The 25634-nt window shown below is 42.2% G+C and overlaps 1 protein-coding gene across 2 annotated transcripts; it reads left to right on the plus strand.

The window, feature by feature from the left end:
* Positions 1 to 9831: 9831 nt before the first annotated feature.
* Positions 9832 to 25391, plus strand: LOC125773964 (serine-rich adhesin for platelets). 2 transcript variants are annotated; one of them, XM_049444462.1, is made up of 3 exons: positions 9832 to 12015; positions 15215 to 17721; positions 23141 to 25391. In XM_049444462.1, the coding sequence occupies exons 2-3, from the start codon at positions 15240 to 15242 to the stop codon at positions 23917 to 23919; spliced, it is 3261 nt and encodes a 1086-aa protein (XP_049300419.1). In that variant the 5' UTR covers positions 9832 to 12015; positions 15215 to 15239; the 3' UTR covers positions 23920 to 25391. The 2 variants fall into 2 exon arrangements, with proteins under 2 accessions (XP_049300419.1, XP_049300420.1); XM_049444463.1 differs by lacking the exon at positions 9832 to 12015 and adding an exon at positions 14110 to 14868.
* Positions 25392 to 25634: the final 243 nt, after the last annotated feature.

The raw sequence follows: 25634 nt of genomic DNA on the forward strand, positions 1-25634 counted from the left end.
TTCCTCCTCTTATTTCTCTCCCTCGCTATCTACTATATACCTCATGGTTGTGCCTCATTTTTGCGCATCACACTTTCCAAGCCCGCGACACGTAGCCGGGCGTGCCTAAACATTCGTTGCGACACTACATATATTGGTCCGTCCCTACCGGCAGTTGCTTCTAAGCAACTTCCCCGTACTCTTTTACCCGGCAGTCAGATCGGTCGGATAAGGTCGGCCGGTACCCATACACCGCATTGAGTGTAAGCCACCGCAGGTTATCTCGGGTGCAGTTTCGACGCAACCATGCGCATGTTTTCGGTGGCGCATTCTGCGCAGTTGACCCCACGGTGGCTTATACGGCGCATCTTTCTTTGTTTTTTTCCCCCCTATTGAACAGAACCAGGATTAGAGAAGCCACCTTTTTCTGGCCTCATTTCCTGTTGGTGTTTTATCTCTGGCTCAGGGGTAGCGGTTCAAGGACAATGTTTTAATTGGAGCCTTTTCAGCAACGGAAGGTCCCACGGTAGAGTTCGACATGATGGGTTGTTGCATTTTGCGGTAGACTTAGCTGTCTAATGACTTTGACGTCATCTTTCAGCTATAGTTTATCAGATTAACTGCACATAACCTCAGGAAGATTCACTATGGGATCTGGTTCAATCAAGAAAAGTCTTCGAAATTTGAATGAGAAGTTGCAAACTTTGGTAAAAGATTGGAAAGATATTTTTTAATTAGAACCTTCAGTAGCTCCTTCGAGGAGATCGCCCAAACAAAACCCATCTTGTCCAGGAACTTCTAAATTTTTATTGATTTTTTCTTCAAACTATAGGTCTTCTGCTCGGTTTTAGGGAACTAAGCAAAAAAAATTAGGTTTGGTGTAGAAAAAGGGAAGAAATCGCAATATTCGCTCAAAAACTCGATGTCCTCATAATTATTTCCCAAAAGGAGCATATTACAATTCCCCTGTATATTTTAAACGGAATGCGTTAAGTGCTCCAATTTTGAAGTGAAAGGCGTTGCTTTCTTTCAGTAGCAATTTTGAAAAGATAAATCGGTGTAATAGTGGTCTGACAACGGATGTCCTCATACTTTTTTTTTCCAGGAATATATACAACGTGTCACACTGGTCAATATATAGTGATTCAGTTAATCTTCAAGGTGTTTTTCCATACCCATTCGACAGTTTAATTGCACTAGAATTTTAGTTCTAACATCGCGTAACGGAAGGAGTATCTTGGAATTGTTGGATACTTCGATTTTCGCCTTTAAAACTCCCTCCTCACATTCCAGATTAGGGCGATGTGCCGATCGGTCGCCGATCAACCATCCCGTGTGGTGCGTTCCCATCATTCACATTCACCAAATGAAAACCTTCACCACGGGAATGCGTCGTTACACGTGCATGCTAAAGCGGGTCAATCAACCTGACGCTCGGCTCCTATTAAGCTGCAGCACCGACCAGCATCAATCAGGCAGCACCCAGGAACCCCCCCCAGGGGGGTAGGGAGGTAAGGCGAAGTGCGGAGTGTATGCGTGTGACAAGAATAAGAATTTCGCCCGATTCCGTCCCGAACCGCGCAACACGGGGTGGGCCGAGATCGAAAATATGTAGCCACAGGACATTCCATTCTAACCCGCCTGCACTTTGCGTGCTATCCGCGCGCGCGCGTGTGTGTGTGTTTTTGCCCTCGGATGGGACATTTAAAAAAGACCGGCGATGGAGAAACAAAAACAAAACTACAACCCAAAACTTGGGGGGGGGGCATCGTTTGAATCCCGGGCACGGAAGAGGTAAAACTGGTAAAACTACATTCACTTTAGCCTACAGGTTCCCGCCAAAGATCAAAACCATCCAACCATCCCCGGCATTTTGGGCAAATTCAGCTCATTCCTTTCTCTCTTTCTCTTTGACAGTTCTGCATTAGTGCGTTTTGTTGCGTTTTGCTGTATGTATTTCTGGTTTAGCCGTATTTTTTTTTTGTGTTTTATCTTCCTTTCTTACACACTCAATCTTAACGCACCGTTTTTGCTTCCATTTTGCTCGCTTTTCCGTATCACACTTACCCTTTTTTGTTGCGTACGAGCTGCGCAACAGCTCACCATTGATCAAGCGCCTTTCGTTTCTGCATGCGCCATTATCATCATCGCGTCTCTCGTCTTGCGTCTCGACATGCGTTCACCTTTTGTTTTTTTTTATTTTTTTTTTTTTGAGCCAGCCTTATTAACGTTTCGCATTTGCTCTCATTCTTTGACGAGAGCACATTTTTTTGACACTTAACAAGTTCCGAAAACGTGTTGACCGTGTAGGTGGGAAACGCGGCATAAAATCCTGCCGCATGTACAAGCGTGGAACGATTGGGGCCCAATAAAGGTCCCGAAATTAAGCTGCATCACATTAAACCGTGATTGGCTTTTTTTTTCGCCGACGAATGGATGCTAGTGAGGTGCTTTAGATAAATCTCGTTGTGAGTGATTGCGTGTAGTAAAACAAAAAAAAAACTGTGTATGCAACATGCCGCTGTTTGTTTGTGCGCATGCTACTTATCAGTTCGGTCGAATGAAAACGTTGCTAATTGAATTGATCGTAGCAGCAACAACGGCGAAAAATATGGCCCACCTTTATATGCATTCGATTCGACATTCTTGCCGGCCTCCGGGTAATATATCCTTCTTACGAAAGGAACCAGGAACAAGATACGCTCTATAATGCAAAAAATGCAACCTTTTTGGTTGACTCACAGTTTTTTTTTGTTCTCGTTAATTAACTACAAACATATCGATCTATATAAGTTTTCTGCACCAATAAAAAACTGCATTTAATTTCTACAGAATGCTCTGTGCTACTGACCAAAACCCGAAACTGGTGGAAATTTGATTCGACACTTTATTGCTTTATCCCGCAAATGCAAGCTTATCTTTCGATTCATTCGAAAGTAATGTTGAGCGAAACAGACCGGTATGGGTGATAAATATCTTCAAACAATGTGCTTAATTTTTGCACTCCACTTGTTAGTGTTCGTCTGGGGTAATTTTGTTTTTTTAACTTTCTTTATATACTTCACCTGACTGGGCTCATATGGAGCTGTTAGTTTCAAAGTGTGGAATAATAAAACTAAAAGGAATTCTTGTTGGTATTATGCGTAAAAGCAGTGGTTGCCATATGTGTTTACAATTATCGAAATATGTTTATTTATTAAGGAGTTCATTGAGCTTAGCCCAGTATCCGACATAGCCATGGAGCGGTTTGAAGAGGGGATTCCCATTTTCTACCTCCTTGAACTTGACATTCCGGTTGCTAAATAAATATAAATCTAGTAAGTCATTATGTGACAGAGAAATGACGTGTAAGCAAATAGCGCAGAATCAGTGGAAGGCAATGACTAGAGATAAATCTTGCGATATATTAAACCCCTCACTAATACCCTGGAAATTGTTTAAAATTAATCCTTTCTAAGTGAAAAAGTGTAACAGGATTTTATGGATTAATTTTAAAAGGCGTAACGGAGTGAAAGTAACATTGCCGTCAGTCATGCAGGCATGTGCTGCTTTTAGTTTTGTTTTTCATTTTAATTAAACATCCTGTACAGATTTACATTTCTTATTTTTTTCACAAAAATATTATCCCGAAAGAACTCTCCCATATTGCTACTGTTGTAACTACTTAAACCAATTAATAAGAAGAAAATAATTTTAAACAACTTACGATATTAAAAAACCTTTTAAAAAAATAAAACAACATTTTAATGTTAACTTTAATTTCATGATTTAAATGCCAACATATTCGTAATTCTATCAACGGTCAATCACCCACTGCGTTGCACCACGCGAATAGCAACGTGTGAGTTCCGCGCAAGTCTTTCGTACAGGTACTCTCATGCAGGGGTGAACAAGCTGTTGTTAGGTCGGAAGGCACTACAATTTAAAATTTTAAATTGTTTATAAATATTTTAATTAGTAGTAAGGATTGAATGATAAAGCTAGAGGTATATTATTTTACCATAAAATTGCTAAAGACTGCAGTGTTATATTTTTTAGACAAATATTATTAATTAATAAGGATGATTTACATCTGTCATTACGTACACATGCAATATGAATGCTTCATCTTCACATCGTAGAAAAAAAATTATCATTTTTTTAACAGACAAAGTATTTCTAGTAGAAGGAAGGCAGAAATGATAGAATAGGACCACTTGAAGTTGTAGTGCTTGGGACCTTTGGCGAACCCTGCATTTTGTTGCGATTTTTGTGAAATGCGCGGTTTGACTCACGTTGTCACGTGCCGACCAATTAGCAAACAGCAGTTTGAATCACGAATACTTTGGTGTATTATTCATGGAGATTTCACGACAATAGTCAGAGAAATTATTTTGTACATTTTACGCATTTTATTATTTGTTAAAAATTTAATATTTAATTGTGTTGCATAGCAGATTAATACATAATCTTTCATATTTATTAATCTTAACATCTAAAAAGCAATAAAAAATAATATAATTTTTGTTTTGGAACGACTCATTTCTCTAGCATCGTACTCCTAACAATCAACTACGTTCATAAGTGTGCGCCTCCATCGGACAAACCTTTGACTGGAGCGTAGACAATGTCTTGAAAGTACGCCAACCTCGTCTGCAGGAACGCCTATCCTAACTATCATCGTTTTGGTATTCAAATTTTGCAAAATGACTAGTCCGGAAGTAATTAAAAAAATATCTCAATTTACTACAAATATATCAATACATCAAAAGCACTAAAAACAGCCTCCCAGGCTACAGTGGCTGTACGTCTTGCTGTGCTGCGCTCAACAGTGGTTTGTCTCTCCGGAACGAACTTCAACCACGTTCTGAGTGAATTCTGCTGCAAGCGCGGAATGTCTTGTGAAGGGCTCGCACGTGGTTGGGAATTGATGGACCACGATGTTACCCACTTCCGTGAGCGTAAACCGAAACAATTCAAAGTCACTCACCGGCACTCGCCGGTCGCAAGTCGTAGCACATGCCAGTTTTGAAAATAGTGGTACTCAATTTCCTCCCGATTGGCAACGGAATTACACTACTCGGCAATATATTCAGCACACTGCAAATTTTAAGTGTTAAGGTATTTTTTCGAAAGGAAAAAATGCTAAAGCAAGCACATTCCACAATACTACTTATCAATGATTAAAATTCATTAAAAAATTTTGTCAAAAAAATATTTTAAAAATACACCAAAAACAATGTTTAACACTCGTTTAACAATAAACTAGCTTCAGTAAAAAATGATTCAAATTTTTCAAAGCTCTACATCTGCTTTTATTCTTATTTTTTCATAAAAATGATGCAATTACAATAAAACCGTACTGTGCGTAAAACATTTTCACGCACTACAACTTCATCTCGGTTTTGACCACTCGCTCGTTCCGTGCGCACTCACCAACCACTCAAAGGGAACGCACCGGCATTCGTGGATTTTCTGAGAATGAGTACTGTACTGCTTTTGGCGCCAAAACGGATTGCAGACGTACACGTGAAGCTCGATGGGAAAGAAACGAGCATGCGACGTCTATTTAAATTTTGACAATTTCCGCCACGACTCGCATATAACATTATATGATTTTGAGTTTTTTTAGATTAAAAAATAATTTTTTGTTTTGAACAAACATTCGGTTGCACACAAAGATGTATTACAAATAAACATTATTTAATGCTTTAAAAATGTGTTTTAAAAATCGAATTTTCTTTTCTTTTAGCAATTCCAAGCCGCGTAGTTGGTGCCTAGTTTGAACATAGTATATCATTTATTAAAATTTTTAGAAATATTTTTCCTTTTTTGAGGGAAGAAAAAAAAACACAAAAACATCCAGCAACCACCATGCTAAGAACGATCTACATTATGGCGCCTACTTTACCATACAAAATTCTTAGCATTTGCGTCAACCCGTGCGCGATAATTTTGCGATCGAAAGTTTGCGAAACGAACAATTTTTGAATCGCGTCCCTTATCGGACCCATCTGACGTTCACGTGCGTTTATCTTGAGTGGTTTTCAACGCAAAAAAAAACAAAAATCAAGTTTTTGCCCATTCTGTTTTCCGTTCGTTTTATCATGCATGTCACTCCACTTTATCGTCCACTATCGATTGACAAACTACGATATGATGTCCTTTTAAATTATGACATTTTTTCCACTTCTGTTGTTTGTGCGTGTTTCTTTTTCTTCTTCAAACCTCAGTTGCGTATCAGCGAGGGCTTGGCCGTACGTTTTTTTGGCAGAACGTATTTTGTTTATTTGTTTTTACTCCCAGGTGACCGCATGAAAAAAAACAACATCCCTCGAGGGCTAATTGTAGTGCGATTATCGATGCCAAGCTTCAAAAACAAGGTCTCGTTCCAGCACAATATGATCCAACCAACATGATCTTCAAAGCCCAAAGGTTTGCAGTTGTACGAATCGTCACAAACCAACGTGTGAAAGGGCAGCTGGACACCGGCACCTTTTTCTGTTTTGTCCATCAAGGTGTCCCATCTCAGGCACGGAGACGACTTTGTACCCCTTACTCTTTGTACTTCTCTCTCTCTCTCTCTCTCGCTCTTTTTGTCTCGATCTTTCATTCGCTTGCGTACTCTCATCTCGCATATGCTCTGGATTGCGCCCTTACGAACGCACCTGCTTCGTTCAGTCGCATTGAATACATGCGTGCACCAACACACCGATGCAATACCGGCATTCCCATGCACAGCACACATGTCGGCCCAACCGGCAAATGCTGCCGATTACACTAACTGCTGGAGCGACGGGGTTTATCGCGCGCTTTTATTTAAACGCCACAGACTCCCTAATGTGAGATTAGATGACGTTTACGTTCGTAACACGGTACCAGGATAAGCGATTATACGTCTCTTTCTCGGCTGCGGTGGCTGCGCACCAAAAAGTGACACAAAAACCTTTAAAGGTCTAGACGATGGTAATGAAAATGTATTATTCTTCTGCAGTGCAGAGATGTCAACTATTGCGTTGCATCATCCGAATTGCACTATAGTTCCGAAAGGATTGCTCGAACAGTGGCGGGTTTATCGATAAGCCTCCCAAGGGGGCTCCCAAGTGTATAAAATTGCAATTATGTCTGCGGGTCACATGTCCACTTATGGCCCGTAGAAAAGATTGATCAAACATCACCTGCATATCATTTCAAAGATTGGACAAAACAACATATTTTGACTTTAGTATGTTGTGCTCTTTATACTGAATTCAAAAATTCCTTCAATAGCATTGCTTTGTTATTGTTATTAACATCAAAGTGAGAACATTATAAGGAAAACAATCGGAATGGAGAAAATATATATATTTAAGATAATCAATATAGACATACAACAAGTTTGAAGTTAAAATTTTTATCTAGATACGACAGGGAACTGCTAAAACAGATAGATTCACGGTATGATACGGAGGAATATTGGGAGAAAAGGGTTAACATGCGACAGATAGAGCACTAGCCGGCATCTAGCCGGCACACCTATACAGAAATAACCGGCAATTTCCAATTCATTTTCAATGGCAATCGTCAACACTAAAGCGACATTGTACGTTACCTTGTTCGCTTTTGAAAATTATGTATGGAAATAAAATTTAGTGTTTATAACTGCAAGAAGGGTATCACGTTGAGGCTGGTTTATACAATTGTAATTCGGTTTACTTGTATTTCTAATTAAAAAGTCGGATGGGGCCACCCGGTGGTATAGGTCAGTGGTCTCCAAACTAAGGCCCTCGCGAGAGATCCCGAAATTGGTCCTCAGCTGTGGCTATTCCACTCAAACCAGTCCGCCATCTAAAAATTTGGAGGATCCTGGTAAGAGAGTAGCTACGCCGGTCCTCTACACGGCAGGACTGGTTATCAAATCCCATCCGGACCAAACTCCCGTACGCAGGACTTACTATTCCGCTGAGGGATAAACATCAAGGAAAAAAAGCCTGTAATGGTTAAATGGTCATGTGTGAAGTTTTGTTTATAGATTATGAGCAACTCTCTCTGTCTCTCTTTTGTTGGCTTAGCAACCCTTAAGGTCATGACGTGCATTTCTGGCTTAGTAGATTTGTTTTTAACACGTAGCCGGATAGTCAGTCCTTGCTACGTGTGGACAGTCCAAAAGGGATTTAATACCCGGTCCTGTCGTGTGGAATCGGCGTCGTTTATCACGTACACTACCGGGCCACCCATTATGAGCAACTACGTTGTGTCAAGAGTCAATAATCGAAAGGGAATATATTAAGCCGTCAACCAGGCATTTCAATTCCTGCTTTCCTAGTTAATAATCAAATTAATTTTATATAGCTTGACAGACAATTCGACATTAAAAGTATAAAATAAATTACTTATATACTTTTGTACATAAAATGAAATAAATTCAACTTTTATTCGGCGACCACAACCGGTACGATTAGTGTCATCCCCCCTTTGGGAGGTAGATGCGTACTGTATGCTTGTGCGGAGAAGTAGCACGTGTAGTATGGTAGTATGCGTATCTCCAAACGTTACACGATCCCCTAAGCGATGGGGTGGGGGGGGGGGGTTTACAGATGAGGCATGTGCATAAGATGTAAAAGAGTAATGCGAATCACTTTACCCGCAACTGTTACAATACGCGGCTTATGTGGCCGTAGTACGAAAGCCGCAGGTAAAATGATCACTGACGAACATGATTCCTGATTTCACCAACACAATGACAAACCAAATCGACAATCTGTCCACACTGACGCATGCACGTTTTATCGCCACAATAGTACAAATTTTACGGAAGGTACCATACAGTGAAGTGCAAAATTTTGCGCTTGCTTAACGTAACATCGCTTAGATGATGAATAAAGTGATACACATTCTTATCACATAATGTCACATACTGAGAAAAAAAATCAAAAACATTTTATCATCATTAAAGAACTTTACTTTTATATCTTCTATGTTCTTAGAAAGTGTTCTTAGAAAATGTTCTTAGAAAATGTTGTTATCAGCGTCGTTCTTTCACACCACAGAACTGGTACCAAACCTGATAAAAATAGTATATTAAGCCAGTTTCTATATTAAGGATGACCTAATAAGTCATTACGAAGTAAAAGAAACTCTAATAGTATTATAAAAACATTTACATCGTATTTAAATAGTATAAAAACAGTGAATGAGTCATAGTTTTTGCTTCTATTACACTAATATGCATGCCCATACAAATATCGTTGCCCAACATAAGTAAATTATCTGAAAATGTGCACTTGCAACAGATTATTAACTTATCTTAAGTACGAAAAAGAGTAAAGATACAACAGTTCTCTTAGAATGAAATTGAACAAACTTTTTGGCGCTAAAAAGCGTACAGTTTACAAACAGCACGAATTAACAAAAACCCATTTACTTATAGTGTGAAAAGAAGTGAAAAGTTCAACAATAATTTCTCTAATGTTATGAAATGAAATATTTGTATGCATTAATAATAAAGAGAATATATAGAAAAAAGATTAGTTTTGCTTGACTTTTCCATTGCAGGAGGCCTTTTTCGATCCAGTAGCCGGCTTTAGAAGCGACACGCACACACACTCATACACGGACACGCATACAATTTTAGCTTACTGTATTCTTACGCCCGCAACACTATTGTAATATTCTCTTACCCTTATAACGATTTCTCCTTCACCACTTCCATGGAACAGGAGATGCTGCGTAAAAAAGCATTAGCATAAAAGAGAACGCATTACGTGCGAGTGCGCGCGCGAGAGAGAGAGAGCGACGAACGAATGCGCGCCGTGTCTGTGTAGTAGTGCGAGACAATACCGGCATGAAGTTTGCTCGATTCGGTCGATTCAATCGCCTAGCCGGACCCAGTTGGGCACTTCAGTCTCTGTAAGCCGACAATCGCTTGCGGACCGCCAGCTCGATCAGTTCAGCCCTGTGTGGATTGATCTTCCCGGAGCCAGTCGCACGAGCAATTGTTCTCTTCCCGTTCGTTTCAACCTTTTTTTTTTCTTTTTGGCGCGCGTCCGTTCGCGGCTCTCCCGCAGAATTCTACTAAATTATACTCTTAATTCCCACACACCGACTTCCCGGTCGGGCGTATCGCGTTGTGTCGTGTGTGTGTGTGTGCGCGCGCTAAATGTGGTTTAAAGAAGAAAAAAATCACGAAGAGAAATAACCATCACTTCCAAGGAATTCAAACGAATAATAATTTCATACAGAAAAATTCCGTTTGATATACTCCAAGGGAGAAGTGAATATCCCACTTCAAGTGCTTTTGCTGCTTTGTGCAGAAATAGTAGAACACAACAGTGAGCGAAATTTACGCGGAAGTGTCCAAATGTGAAGAACAAACTATCGGTCGCAAGACTTTTCTGTGAACTTCATACAGTTGTTTGCTTAACTTTTGCCTCATCCGGTGAGGGAGGTTTTGCAGTTCAGACAATTTACGCTATTATTACTGCTTTTAGACGGTTTTTGTTTTGTCGGAACATTGGCAGTTTTGATACCACAAACTACACAGTAATAGTGTAGAAAAAAAATAAAAAAAAGGTTTAACCAATTCACCTGCGTGTTTTTGTACGCAACCAAGTGTCCAAGTGTTTTGTGCCGCGTATGTGGAGAAAGGCTTACAATTGCCGAATGGCGCAGCAGCAGCAACCATCATCGTCACCTGTTTCCATTGCGCTCCGGTGGTGAAAAAAATCTAAAATCCGGGCGGTGAAAAGAAAAGCTCATCTCACTGCTCTGCACAGCCGGATTCTCACCCGGTGCATATTTCACAAATGTCGTACGCGAAAATGTCGCACAATAAAGCACGGACAGCGCTGTAGCAAAAAAAAACGGAAAGTGAAAACATCCGTGTGCGTGGGTGGAACCCCCCGTGCGTGTGTGTGAATCTGTTGTGTTTCTGTGTGTGGATACGTGCGTTTTTTTTTCTTTCTAAATGTGCCCTGTGTGTGTTTGTGCGTAATAAAGGAGGTGTGTAGCAGCAATTTTGGCTTAATGCGTCACATATTGCGTATTGTGAGTTGAATACTGGTTCGCACAACATAAAGTTCATCGAAAAAGTGCAATTCTTTTTTGTGCGCCGCGACATTTCCCCCCCCCCCCCCCCCCCCCCCCCCCCCCCCCCCCCCCTTTGGAGTGAGAATTTTTCCCAAGGGGGCGAAAAAAAAAATAATAAGAAGCATATTCGCGCGTGACGTGTGAAAGACGAATCTGAATTTCGTCTCACTTCTTTCTCACTCGTTCCACCCCCCGGGGGGGCGTTTGTGCAAAAAAGGAAGTGGCAAACCTCTCCTTCACACAGCTGAAAACTGAAAATTCTACTATCAAACTTGTTCGGCCCCCGAAAAAAACCCACCCAAAAGGAAGTTTTTTCTGGGGTACAGAGAGGGAGAGAGAGAAAGAGCGAGAAAAAAAGGAACAAAACGCATCCCACAATCAAACATTGGCGTCTCATCAAACAATTAATTCGAATTTGATCGTGAACTGGTGTGCAAAAAAAAAGGTGTAAAGGTGTGATACACGTACACACACTTTCTGGCTTCCTTGTAGTGTGTTTAAGGGTGTAGTTTTCAAACGCGAAAATACCCTTGTATGTGTTATAAATTCTGATAAAGAAAAAAGAAAATTAAAGCAGAAAACTATATCCGTGTGTGGCGGAGGATAAAAGCAGAGAGAAACGAGAGATCGATAGGCAAAATAATTATTGATCCGGTTTTTTTTATACACTCGCGCACTATCATCACTCCCCCGTCGATCACACTACTATCAACTTTGCTTTTAGTGAGACAAATAAAGGTGAGAAAAAAAAGCGGGCGATATTAGCCTGTATATAGCCCCGACAGCCAATTTATCGGGCTACTACAAAGGAGTGTTCTCTAGTGGTTTCGCTTTGTGGCTCTGCTTTTGGCTAAAATAGACATAAATACGAACTGCCCCGCGATAGTGAAATAATTAATTATTTGCACCCAAAAGCATTACCCTTAAAGTTCGGTGTTTATCACTACGGATTCGTGTGCTGTGAATTTGAAGAAAAAGGGGAAGAAAAAGGTAAGTTTAGTTTGCTATTTGTTTAACACACAGCAAAAAAAGAGATGATGGTGGGCGTAATTTTGTTGCGTTGGCAGAAAACAATCGCAAAAAAAAATACAGATTCACTAAAACTCGGTGAGACGCGCAGTGAGAAAGAGAGAGAGCGAGTGTGCGTGTGAGTTAAGACCATCGGTATTTAGAGTGCGTATCTCACTAAGATGAGTCGGCATTGAAGCGTTCACCATTTTTGGTAGCATTTCACTGTTAGCAAGTGGTAGAATCGAAAAAGGAGAATCTTATTTATTATTTTTATGTCGATGAGAGAGACTATTACTGTTTTTTTTTATTTCTGCAAGATTCCTATATTATTTCACAACCATTTTGCTCACGGTGAGAAGTGAGAAGACGAAATAAAAAACTGCGAAACAAAAATTACCAATATTAAGTGGAATTTTACTCTACCTGATTCATCTTTAAAATGAAACCCCATTTTTGTCCATTTTATGCTTGCCCACACAACTGTAGTATTTCCTCCCGGCTCCCAGGCGCCAGTGTAGTAGTGAGTTGGTAAAAACTCATGCCGGGGCTCACGCCGTTTTGCTCTCATCGCTCATTCTCATTGCCGCAATGCCGGCCGGCCGGCTTTTGTTGCACAATAACGCCTCCTCTACCCTTCGGGGCTCGTTCGCCGGGGTGTACGTTACCCCTGCATTGCGCTTGAAGAAAAAAAAACCTCCCCTTCTCACCACCTTCCGGTTTCGTTGTGTGGGAAGAATGCAAATGCATGAGTGCATCGAAGCGGGTGGAGGAACACACTCACACACCTTGACCGCAACTGGTACAGTGTGCCCGAACGTTGTTGTGGCCCCCCGGAAAATGGGGGGGGAAAGGAAGCTAAAAGAAGAAAACATTCATTAATGTGTTTATCTCTGTGATTTTGTTTGGTACTTTGTTTACTATCGATCGATGACATAAGAGAATGATTTTTTTGCCCTTTTATAAAAAAGTAGCTAAAAAAAAGGCCCTTGTTGATATTCTTGATAAATAAAGCTTTTTTTTTACGTCAGTGTTTGTGGAAGATAATGGATAGAAATTTGTTTGATGGGGGAAGGAGGGAGGGGTGGGTGAAGGGGGTGCAAATGTTTGCAACAGAATTCGCAACAATTTCACAACACTTGCCAATGAGCCCTTTTTTCCGTGTGCCGTGTCATTCATGGGTGGACGAATGTGTAGAGACATTTTTGTTGTTTGTTTGTTTCGTTCTTTATTTCATAACCTCACGTCAGGTGCACATTTGCGGTGTATTGCGTATTAGTGGTACGTGTTCCCCATAAACTCCCCAACCAATCATCCATTATTATGTCATAAACACGGTGACGAGCGTGAAGACAATAGTACAATTGTTCACACGCAGACAAACAACAATTCCAGCATTTCTTATCATCCGCCAGTGACATTCAACTCAAGCGGAATGCAGCAATACAGGGTTTCTTGGGCCAGCTCAACCCTGTAACACCACTTTTCAACAACTTATCGGAAATTGTATACCGAATTTGAATCTGGTAACTCTTTTCAACACGGTAAAACTAGGTCTCGAATCCGTAAAATCATTACTCGACACAGAGAAATGCGCGTACTTGACGAATCCGTCGCTGACTGAATGTTTATGCTGCCTAATTCGATACTATCATCTTCCTTTACATTTCATTCGATATAATTAAAAGAATATCATAATTTTTATAGATTTTATCTTAAACAATTAACTTTAAATTAATTTGTTTCAACATAAAAAAAATATTGGATTTCTCCTAAAATTATATGCAACAAACTTGGGTAAATATGGGCTAAGAAACTAATTATCTTCTTAATTTTGCTTCATACGAACGAAAAGAGCAATGAAAACGTCGAAAATAAATGAATAAAAAAAAATAAAAAAATAAATAAATAAACAAATAAAATAAATCAATTCATAAATATTTGTTTTGTTTTTTCAAATGAAAATTAGCTTCGATTTGTAAACCTTACGTTTAAATTTTCAAATGCGTTGAAGATCGATTACACTGGATCATCGAAATACGTAGACTAAACAGGTTGCACTGACAGATCTGCCAAATACGCATTTCCTAGTGTCGAGTAATGATTTTACGGATGTGTTTATTTACGTTAACGTTCTACGTTTGTCGAAAATTGATGTTACGGTGTTGAGCTGGGCTTGAGAAACCCTGTAAGCCCGGTTTCCATGATGTTGCCATATATGTCTCCCCTTTACACCGGGTAGAGATGGACGGGGGACCCCCTTTGGGCTGCCTTTCGTCTCTTAAGGGCTAGAGATGATGATGACCCTCCCATCCCCCATCCCGGTGTGTACTTCCATGGAACAATTTAGATCGATGCCGGGTGTCGTCATTTGTCTCTTTAGCTGTGTGCGTGTGCCGAGAGACTCTTGCACAATATTATGTCAAACTCCAGGCGCAAAAGAAAAGAATTTTAAATGACTCATGGGGATTTTTGCTCAACGGTTGCTGAGCGTTCCAGCCAATCCAGATTGTGTTTTGCAAAAGTGAATAATTTTGCAATCGCCTCCTGGGGGGGGGGTACTCACACAAGGTGTGGTGGATTCTCATCTTGAATCCGATTCGATGAGGCTGATTCATTAAAATTTGTTCTTGTAGTTTCTCTTATGCTATTTCTTTTCACGATTTACTACCGGCACGCTTCCTCTTTGCAGTCTCTCTCACTCTCTTTCTCTCTGTCTCTTTCTCACTCATTGACAAAACAAGCTCCAGCGTTTTTGGTCAGCTCCTCCCGGAAGTAATTTGTTACTACAAATACAGCCCTAATACCCACACAACTGCGTCCTCGTATTGATTGGTACGTGATTCGTTCGTATACGTGTGTTTGTGTGTGTGTGTTAGTTAACGCTTAGTTTGGCAGCCCTTCGGGCAATATTGATGATTCATTTGCAATGAATTTTCAATTTTCCTTTGGCGTTTTGAATAGCTTTGGGCGTAGTATATAGACAAAAAGGGCACGACATGTGACACAACACATGTGTGTGAGAGTGTTACTCATCGTTTTTTTTAAATAATTTGATTCATCTCAATTAATGTTAGTAATGCAAATAAAAATATTCCGTCATAGCCGTCCTAATTGAAATAAAAAAAATAAAAATATTAATTTTTCTCTCTCTCTCTCTTACTCTCTCTTCGTATTTCAGGCACTACACACAGAAAAGGTTAATTATGGTTTCACATCAGGAACATTGGGAACAAACGATCAAGATGGAAACGATCGACGACGCAGACACGAGCGATTTTAACCAGATAGACCTATCGAAGGTAGAGCAGCTGTTCGAGGGTGGCATCTCACCAGTATGTACCGTGCCGGATAATTCTATCTCGGTAATGAGTTGTGACAGTCCCTATTACGGGACGTTTTACGATAGGGACAAGCAACCCGATCAGAAAACACAAATCCGCCATGATTGTATGTGGGCCGGTATGTGTGCTGATCAGTCCCATCCGGAAAAGAGCAGTGTTGGATGTGGAGGATGTCCTCGACATCAGCTGCATCAACAGCAAAAACAACAAACGCAGCAGCAGCAACAGCAACTGCAACATCAACAACAACAGTTCTCGTCAATAATTGATACAGCCGGAAATCTGATGCCTTCGAAGAATCTTCTTAAGGTAGCAAAGATTTCAGAGCAGCAGCAGCAAACAGGAAAAATTGACGAAAAAGCGAAAAGTGTTGTGGCAAACTGTACAGCACTTTCTGCTTCCCACACCAACACCACCACCACCACCACAACCCTGCCAGTTGCCATGAAATCGATGATAAACAGTTTGCGGACACCGTTCAAAGAGGCACAAACCTCGGCACAGATACCGGCCGGCAGCTCGCTGCTCATCCGCCGTCAGCAGCAACTTTCTTCCGCGATGTTCATCCAGAACTACAAACAATTACCGCCCTCGCCACCATCGTCCTCGGAAAGCTGTACCAGCTTGAGCGAAGGCGGCGGCGCCGGTGGAAGTGAGCCGGGTGATACGAGTGTGCGGGTGCGCGTACCGAATCTGCCGCGCGCCTCCTTTCTGCGGGTGCGCGAACAGGAAGCACGCAGTATAGCGGCCCAAAACCATGCGCGGCCCGATACACCCCTCAGTCTGGACGATGATCCGCTCGAGTTCAAGCATAACCTCGATCTGGTCGCTACCTGTACGATAGGGTCCAACCAGCAAAGTCTGCTGCGTACTGCGTCCTCCTCACCGTCACCGATCACCGCTAACAGCAGCTCGTCTTCCTCCGGCAATGGTAGTGCCAGCATTAATGTCGCACCAACCACCTCCAGTAACAATTTTAGCACGGCAACTACGTCGGGTGGAGCAGAATCTCGTACGGGCGGGTTGTTTGGACGGTTGGGTGGGAACTGTACTTGTGGTGCGGGCAGTATTACCAACACCAGCAGTATAGGTAGTGGCAGCTGCCATACGACCCAGTGTTACTACAACTACCTGGTCGACACGAGCAGTACGGAGGACATGCGTAAGAAGCAGCTCGACGATCCGTACGGTTTGAGTGAGTACTTGTACAATCAAAGCGCGATACCGCGGCCAGACTCGCCGTACAGTTTGCTCGAACAGGTGCTGAGCGATTTGCGCGAGATCGATGATAATAGTCAGACGCACAGCTACCTGCTGGATGATCAGCAAAGCTCATCGGCGACCTCCTCCGGTGTACTGCCGAAAGACGGCGTACAATTCTCACTTCATCCTCAGCAACAGCAGCAGCAGCACAGCCAACGCAACCACCACCAATCCTCACTAGCGCCGTGCGGTGGTGGGCTGAGCGGTGGTGCACATGCCGCCTGCAACAAGGAGTGCTGCTGGAGCAGTCTGGAGCTGTCCCATCATCTTGCGTCGCCCGGTAATGAGCGCAAACGGCGGCATCAATTCGCCCACCGGCGGCGAAGCTTTACCGCGCGCGGCTGGATCAGCGACGACGATGAGGACGAGGAAGATGATGTGCTGAAACATTTGGAAGAGGATGATGAGGAGCTCGAGAAGCATTTCGAGCAGATTACGGCTAGCATCAATCCCGTCTTCCCGAACACTTCCATCTGGGAGGATGACGACGAGGAAGAAGAGGATGACGAGGAGGAAGACGAGGAGGAAAGTGAGGAGGAGGAGGATGAGGATGAGGAAAAAGATGACCGTGAGGTAGATGAGGAGGAAGATGAAGAGGAGGAGGAGGAAGACGCCCAGAACGGAAGCATGTACGGTGGTGACAGCAGCAGTAGCCGGAGTCGAAGCCGGAACAGAACATCGCGGCATCATCGCTACCGCAATCAATATAACCATCAGCACAGGCGGAGTGTTGCACGCGCCTCCTACCGTCCGTACGATGGTGAGCAGTACGGTAATGGCAAATGCCAGAAGTTGCAAACCACCAATTTGCTTGCAAACGGTACAGTCAGCACAATCATTGCCGGTTCCGGTGCGTCCCTCAAGTCGTCTATCCTCGGTACGAAGGGTAGCACAAGCTGCAATGGCAGCAACGGCAGCATGAGCAATGCGTCTGCCACATCCACCGCTGGTCACGCGCAACAGTCAGCTGGTGCTACCGGCAACTCCTATCAGGCGACACACTTTGGCGATCATAGCTATACCCGGCCGAAGGGTGGCTACAACATGAACGAGCTTGGCGTACAGACACCATCTGACTCTGGTGAGTTTCGTTTCTTTATGTACCGTAAAAACAGCTTTAGTTCTTTTAGTCAGTTTGGCGTAGTTTGACACGCCTGTACAGCGTGAGTTGTCCATACCGATGCTCACGGTGAGTATGCGTGGCGGTTCACTCTCATCACGCGCTTCTCACGGCGCGGTGAGAACATGTGGCGGTTCATTCTCACTATGCACGGCAGGTTCTCACTCACTCAAATGCTTGAGAACTCCCGATAGTTTGTGGGCAACAGCACAAGTTGCGTATTGCTCATCAAAAAAAAAAAATATTAAAGAATGTCAAACGCATTACCGCGTGAAATACACCCAAAAAATCGTGATGGAATTATTGTTTTTATTTTGCGGGTGTTTTTTTTTTCTTCTATACCAGTCGATGACGTCATCGGGTTTTAGGCGTGGCCCGGGTTAGATTTTTCCGATCCGCAGTTCATCCGCGCTCGGGTGACTGCAATCCTTCTTTTGCACCCCACCGTTTTTTGCCGGAAAACTTCCATCCTAGGACAACTATTACGGTTTTCCGGCATCCCTCTTACACCTTCTTCTCGGGGGCCTCCTTATTCCCACAAAGAGCATGCGCGCCGATTTTTCTTTTCTTCCTCTCCTCGACCCGGCATACACAATTTATACACGTGTCTCTCTGTGTGTGCATGAAGCAGTGGTTGTGTGTGTGTGTGTGTGTGTGTTGGGGTGGTTGTTGGGGAGGATACGCATACGCCAGGTCGTCGCCCATACGCCGCGCATGTATATGGCGCGCGTGCGTGCCATGATCCATTGGGGCAAGGACCAGCAAGAGAATAGTCGGAAGAGAGTGAGTGAGAGAAGGTGGTGGGGTAGAGAGTGGAGGGAGGGTTTGTTTCAGGGTCATCGGTCTTTTGCAGTCTCGACAAGACTTGATTGTCTTTTTCTTCTTTCCGTAGTCGCACTGTAAGATTTGATTCTTCCAGTGCTGCAGATGGAAAATTTCACCCACCTTTCACCCATTCTGTATATGCAGTTCTGATCTTCTTGTAGGATATTTTTTTTAATTAAAATAAAATAATATTACACATTAACATATTAGCAATATATCTCGTGGTAGAAAACTAGTTCAAAGTATCTATAATTAAATTAGAAAAAAAATGTCTATTGAACAAATTAAATTGACCAGAGGTGGGTGGAACACACACCGAGCGTTTTTTTTTAACGTAAACATTAAAAAACTATTCGATGGGATGGCTACGGGTGGAGCAAAACATTACCCTTGGTTTAGCATAATTCTGTTTATTCAATTAATGTTTCGGTTGGGTTTCATGCTGCTGCAACATACATGCTGCGGCGAGAAATGTACGTGCTGGCGCAATGCGGTGCCCTCTCATACAACCTCCCCCCCCCCCCCCTCTTCCCTTCCCTTCCTTCTCTCGCCCCATCATCATTCCGATCATTCACAGCATCCTCGGACGTGGAAAACGTAACATTTCCCCGTCTGTCAAAGCCCCAAACCCCCACCCCACAGCCGCACCACACCCCTATTCTTCGTTATCTTTTCTCTTCCACCCTTAGTCTCACCAGGTGGGGACAGATGTGGCAGAACCTGTCGAATACTTTCACTTTTCAAAAGCCGATCAGTTCGTTCAACCTGTCACACGGGCTGAAGGGTGCGATAGAATTAGCTTGAGAAGGCAGCTGCAAGGGGAGGGGTGAAGGGGGGGGGGGGAGGATAAGAGGATGATAATTATACATTTTATAGTAGAAAGAGTCGTCAGGGGAAAAAAGGATGTTTTTTTTATTTGCTTTAGAAGTTCTCTCCTTTTTTTGCATTTCTTTTTTCTAATTTTGAATTTTAACATTTTTTCTTGATATCCATTTTTTTTAATTTTTTTTTTTTAACGTTTTATCATATAAGTAATGTATCGAATGAATCATTTACAAATGCGTTTTGTGCGTAATAATTCTATTACGTGCGTGTGACGTAATGAGAGTGAAACTTATCGTCGTTCACATAAGGAAAGGAAAGGAGCCCTCCCCAGAAAGGTGCCCAAGGTATATCACATACACCAAGGTATATAAACAAAAAAAAACAAACACTATAGAAATGTGAGGAAATTTCCCTACTCCATTTCGAAACATGGCGCGTGCGTGTGCTTTTTTTTCTTTAGTCCTTCGGAAAGGTACGGGAAAAGTGCGTACGTAACGATAATATTCAGTAGTGTGTGCAAGGGAGGAAACGTCTGTTTGTGTATGTGTGTGTGTGGAGAATTGAAATGAGTATCGGGTTCAAGGTCACGAGCCTTTTTCGAATGAGTTCATTCGCCTTCTCACCTTTCGTCAAAAAAAAAAGCAAGAGCAAGAGAGATGGAAATTCCGTGTGTGAGACAGAGAGATTAACAGAAGGACTCCTCCCGTATGAGAACACCAGGGGATTCGGTTGGGATGAAAAAAGGATGTGCTGGGCAAAGAAGCGTTCTCTTGGGGTAGTCTGGTTTCGCACGACGACCTCTCTTTTGTCTCGAAAAAAAAGGAAAATTCCAGTGCGCATGGTTCAAAAAGAGGGACCAAGGAACAAGAATATGCAAATGTAAGGGAAGGGGGGAGGTGGGAGAGGGGGGGGAAGAGTGTTGTCACACAAGTTTGCGATAGGGAAGCGGAAGTAGGAGGGAAAGTTAGTTTCCGGTTTTGCATAACGCGTCGCTATGAAGTAGTCAGGCTTCAAGGGGGTGAGAGAGAGAGACGGGAGACAAGGCATAGATTGACGGCGGAAGGGAAAAGAAGGGGGGAAAAGGGCAAAGGATGTGGCTTTCTATTGTGTGAGTATAAGGGTGGTCCGGGACACAAGAGGAGAAGATGTCCTTTGTTGTATGCTTCTCTTTTATCTTAGCCACGTCGCACTTTACGGTTTTCCATCCTTTTCGCATTTTATTTAATTGACAAAGAAGAGTTTTTAGCATATAAAAAAAAAAAAATTCCACTGTCAAACAGTCACAGGATTTTTTTTCTCCATTTTTGTGTTTTTCCTTTTTTTTTCTTCTTTTTTTTTACGTCGGAAGGAAGTAGTGTATGAGAAATGTTTTTCAACATTTAATGAAAAGCAGTATCATATTGAACCAAATGCAGTAGATTTTGATGTTTATTAAATGTTTATAAACCACACTCCATTTCTCCACTTCGTACGCTGTATTCAAAACAGGAAAAAAAGGAATGTAAAAAGAAGAGAAGTTTAGCAGCAGTTGTTGTTACTTCCCATTAAACTTTCATTCATGATAGATATCTCTTTGGCATACCAAAAACCGGATCGATCGGATGGAGTAGGCAATGAAGGAAGTGAAGGGATTTTTTAGTGCCCGGCCACACACTCTCTCGCGTCACATTCCCACAACAGGCCCTCGTGCGTGTGTGTGTTTTTTTCTTTTCTTCCTCCCTTCTTTTGTGCCTTTTCTGTTTGCTTTTTTTTTATTTGTTTTCCTTTTGCCACCTTTTTTTGTATTTGATACATTTTTTCGGCTTTTCTTTTTTTTTTGCTTACGTGATCATCGGGTTGCGTTTTCGATTAGCCGCAATAAAAGGTCACATTTTACATGTGACGCGAATTGAGCGCAAAAACAAAAAGAAAATAGACGGGCTTTCTTGTTGGCTTCATAAATGTTGGTGGTATTGCTGCAAAAATGCTTTTGCTTAAGTTAAGCGTATACACGAAAGAGAAAAAAACAAGCAAACAAATAAAACATCTGCAAACGATGAATAAATTAAAAAGCGCCATGCTTTTTGCGCGAAATGACAAATAGGCAAAACACACATACGCACAAACCTTCTACTCCAGACGCAGGAAAACGTGGGAAAACCCTTTTTTCATTCTTTTGCACAAAATAAAAAAAACAATCGTGAAGATCCTTTTTGGCTGTGAATGGTGAAGTAAAATGTCCTCGTTAGGGGTGAGCAAACAAAACAAAAAAAAAAAACCAATGCAAATTTTGCCGTGTATATGTAAAGGATTGTGATGTGTGCTAGTGGGGCGGAAGAAGAGAATGAAGAAAATCACAAGTGATGGCGACTTAATTCGCAGCTATTTTTTTGTTGTTGCTGTTGGCTTAGCAGAGCAACAGACATACATCTCCCCCCCCCCCCAGCCGGCAGAAACCTGTTCTTTTTGGCGGATGGGTAAAGACGTGGAGGGAAGAAAGGAGGAGGGGGGGAGAAGTGCTTTGGCATGACGAGAGGTGGTGCAGACATAATATATTAGAGAAGTGTACGACGAGCACATTTTAAGACTCCGTTCTCTTTTTTTCCATTCTGGTGTCTGATGCTGTAATATAGGAAGGAAATTCATTTGGAAGATATATTCCGTAGAGAGTTGAGAGAGCAGAAAGGGGGACCCCCCCATAAGCCAATAAAACAGCCAAGTGAAACGTTTTTTTTTCTCGTTCAAATGTAGTGAAACGTTTTTTTTTCTCGTTCAAATGTAGAAAACTCGACGGCGTCGACAATGTCGGCGACATATTTGAGCATTTTTTTTTTCGGTGTTGGTTTCTCCCAATGTTGGGGCCCATTATTCACGCCAATCTATAGGACATTCTTTTCCTCGATTCCTGCTTCTCACGGGTGATTTAATGTAAAGGAATTCGAAGAGAGAGAGAGAGCGAGATAAAAGGGTTTTTTTTTTGCTATAAAATCGTAACTATATGCGTGACACGAGAGAGCAGGACAGCAAAACGCAGTTTTTATCATGTGCGACAATATTATACCACCCGAACACAGTCCTATACACGCCGATGCGCTCTTGTTGCCAGGCGGAGAAAATGTGCGATGCCGTATGTTTTATCGTACGAGCCTCGGGGGGGAAGGGGAGGGGGGAAAAGTAAAGGAACGAAACACGCACTTCGCAAGATGAGTTTCGGTGAGTGAAAGGAGTGACCGCGACACGCGTGTGTTGCAGGATGAAACAAAAACCGGCAAAACTTGAACATATAATTTGGAGTATGCAAAAAGGAGTGAGAGAGAGATAGCAAGCAAGCAAATTTATTGATCCGATCTTCTCCCCCGCTTTTGATTATCTCCTCCTGTTTTTGCTAGATAATGAGAGAGAGAGAGAGTCCTGTTTTTATATGGGTGAATACACCCAATGTCTGGATGGGATTTTGCACCAGTCCTATCGTGTGAAGAACCGGTCTCTAATACCACTAAACCACTGAGTGATCTACGAGATGACGTGCTAAAAAGCAAATAGTATCTACCAGTAGTTAGGCCTTTACTGTTTAATGACGATTAAATTAAATTATTAAATTATTGTTTCAAAATTGTCATGACATTTCATTCATTCTCTTTCGAAACAAAAACTTAAATTTAATATAGCTAAAAAGTTTCGATCTTTTATATCTAATGTTCTCTTCTCGTTTCTTTCTTTTCTCTTTCCCTGCGTTTGGGCTGTGCTGCAGATGAAGAAATCGACGTGGTGTCTGTTGGCGATAAAAACCTTCCGACGAACCCGACCGAACGGGACTACCGTCATTTGCAATCGGAAGTAGCGAGCAAGATACGGACGGCATCGTCACGCGGTACCACGAATGGTTCGCTACCGTACGGTTCGAGTGCGCACCATCACCACTACCAGCGTCAGCATCAGCTGGGCGATGGTCCGAGGCAGGGCCTTAACCATCTCGGCGGCATTTATCCAACGCCGGCCAGCTCGACGACGATATCCGGTGCCAACACACCACTACCGACGCGAAGTGGTGGTGCGAGTGCCGCATCCTCACCTCCGCCCGCCTGCACCACCGGCACGTCCGGTTCTGCATCACGGAAAAGGCCGGTCGGTGGCGGCAGCAGCAGCAGCAAACGTTCGTCCAACTCAAGCAAACGAATGCGGCCGGCCCATTCGAAGCGTGGGGACGGCAATGGTGGCCGGTACGATTCGTGCGCACTGACGGAAGAGCTGGACACGGTGGAGAAGCGCAACCTGCACAACAACCTCGAACGGCAGCGCCGCATCGGGCTGAAGAATTTGTTCGAGGAGCTGAAACGGCAGATACCGCAGCTGCGCGACAAGGACCGTGCGCCCAAGGTAAACATATTGCGTGAGGCTGCAACCCTATGCAACCGTCTCAATCAGGAGGCCGAACAAGTGAATGAGCTTCGTCAGCAGCAGATAAAGCTGTACGAACGCGTGCGCTATTTGCGTGCCACGATGCACAGTCATCGGCACGGTGTGGAGTAAACCTGAGGGGCAGTGGGCGAGAACCTGAAGAGTGAGAGAAAACAAGGTACGGTAGATAGCGGGAAGAAGAGAGTTCGAAAGATACCTAGGAAAGGATGTTGACTCCCACACGTGTGTCGGGTAATATGTTGCTGGTACACCACGCATGATCTTGTTTTTTGTTTTAATTGGTTTTGCTAATATACATTGGCAAAACCACAGCGAGAGACGAATAGAATAAACAATTGAAGAATTGGTTAGAGCTTAGGAGAGAATAGGGGGGAGGGATATTAACGGATATGAAACAAACTAATAGTTCCTGATTTTTTGTTTTGGTTTGTTTGTAAACAAAATCAAGCCTAACGTGTTATTAATAATTTGTTCGATGCGATTGTACATAGCTGGGATTTATAGTGGGATATGAAATTTAGCGATCTAAAGATAACTAGAACTCGCTTTAAAAAGAGGAGAGCATGAAACCCTTAAAATTCATCGTTGTGTTAATTCTGATACAGTGTTGACCATTCGTTTAAGTCTTTTTGTTTTTTTTTCTCTTCTTTTTATCTTTAACTTTTGTAATCGAAAGGATGCATTTTTTTCTTCTTCCTATTAAATATATAAATATACATATACATACATGATATATGATGTCTGATAACAGACTTGTACAGCACAGCAAGGAACCCCACTAGAGAGGGGGACAAGCAAAGACCTCTCTCGAGTGAATCCGTTTACCTTTCTTACCTGTTTTTTGTCGGTCTATACCCGTTGCTGCTATTAGGTTTAAGAATGCGCAGTTAAATGTGCTCAGCCGACAAAAGGAATATATAGTTTATTGCGAAAGTTGAACCGTAAATGGAACCGAAGGATATTACAGCTTTTTTTTTGTTTTGGGTGTGGTATATGGTACGCAGAATGCGTCCGAAAGCACCCCCAAACACCCGTACCGAACGGTTTTGGGGAATGGAATTGCTCTGAGAATCTTACCGAGTGCGTTAGGTTATTGAGTTTGTTTTTTTTTATATACATATATATTTCTTTTACGAACAATTGCTTGCTGCTGGGCGGTAATATTATAATTATACTTTGCCTTTGGAAAGATCGCGACATTGATCTAGCAAGGTTTAGAGTAAAGGGCAAGCAGGACAAGCATATGGTCTTGCTATATTAAACTCTCTCACTCTCTCTCATTGGCTTCCTCTTTTGACACTATGCACTAAAATGCAAAAAAAAGTAGTTTGCTTTGCACAAGGTTAATCGAACGAGATGATCCGTTTTATGTGTGTAAGCGTTGTGAAAATCGGGGAGAGCATAAACAGCATTTATTCGTGCTTCGAAACTATTAGTGAAGCTATTGTACATTCACAAAAAAAAAACTAATAACACGATTGCATATTAGGTATTATATATAAGAGAGTGCATTTGCTGCACTCCATATAAACATAAAACAAAAAAAACAAAAACACACAAACACGTAGAACAGGATATATAAAGCTGCAGAAATACATACATATTTGCTATACTTCGTACGTATATAGACATAAGGGAGAGATAACAATAATTTCTAGCCAGAATTGTATATGCTATATGATGTTGATTAATAAGCAGAATCGTAAGATATAGGGATTATTGAAAACAAAACAATTTAAAAAAAAAAAAACAAAAAACACACTACACTAGCTCTAAACAATTTTGCGGCAGGCATCCATATGCAGAAGTAGAAAGACGAAAGGAGA

The sequence above is a fragment of the Anopheles funestus genome, chromosome X (assembly GCF_943734845.2).
Source record: "Anopheles funestus chromosome X, idAnoFuneDA-416_04, whole genome shotgun sequence".
NCBI classification, from domain to species: Eukaryota; Metazoa; Arthropoda; class Insecta; order Diptera; family Culicidae; genus Anopheles; species Anopheles funestus.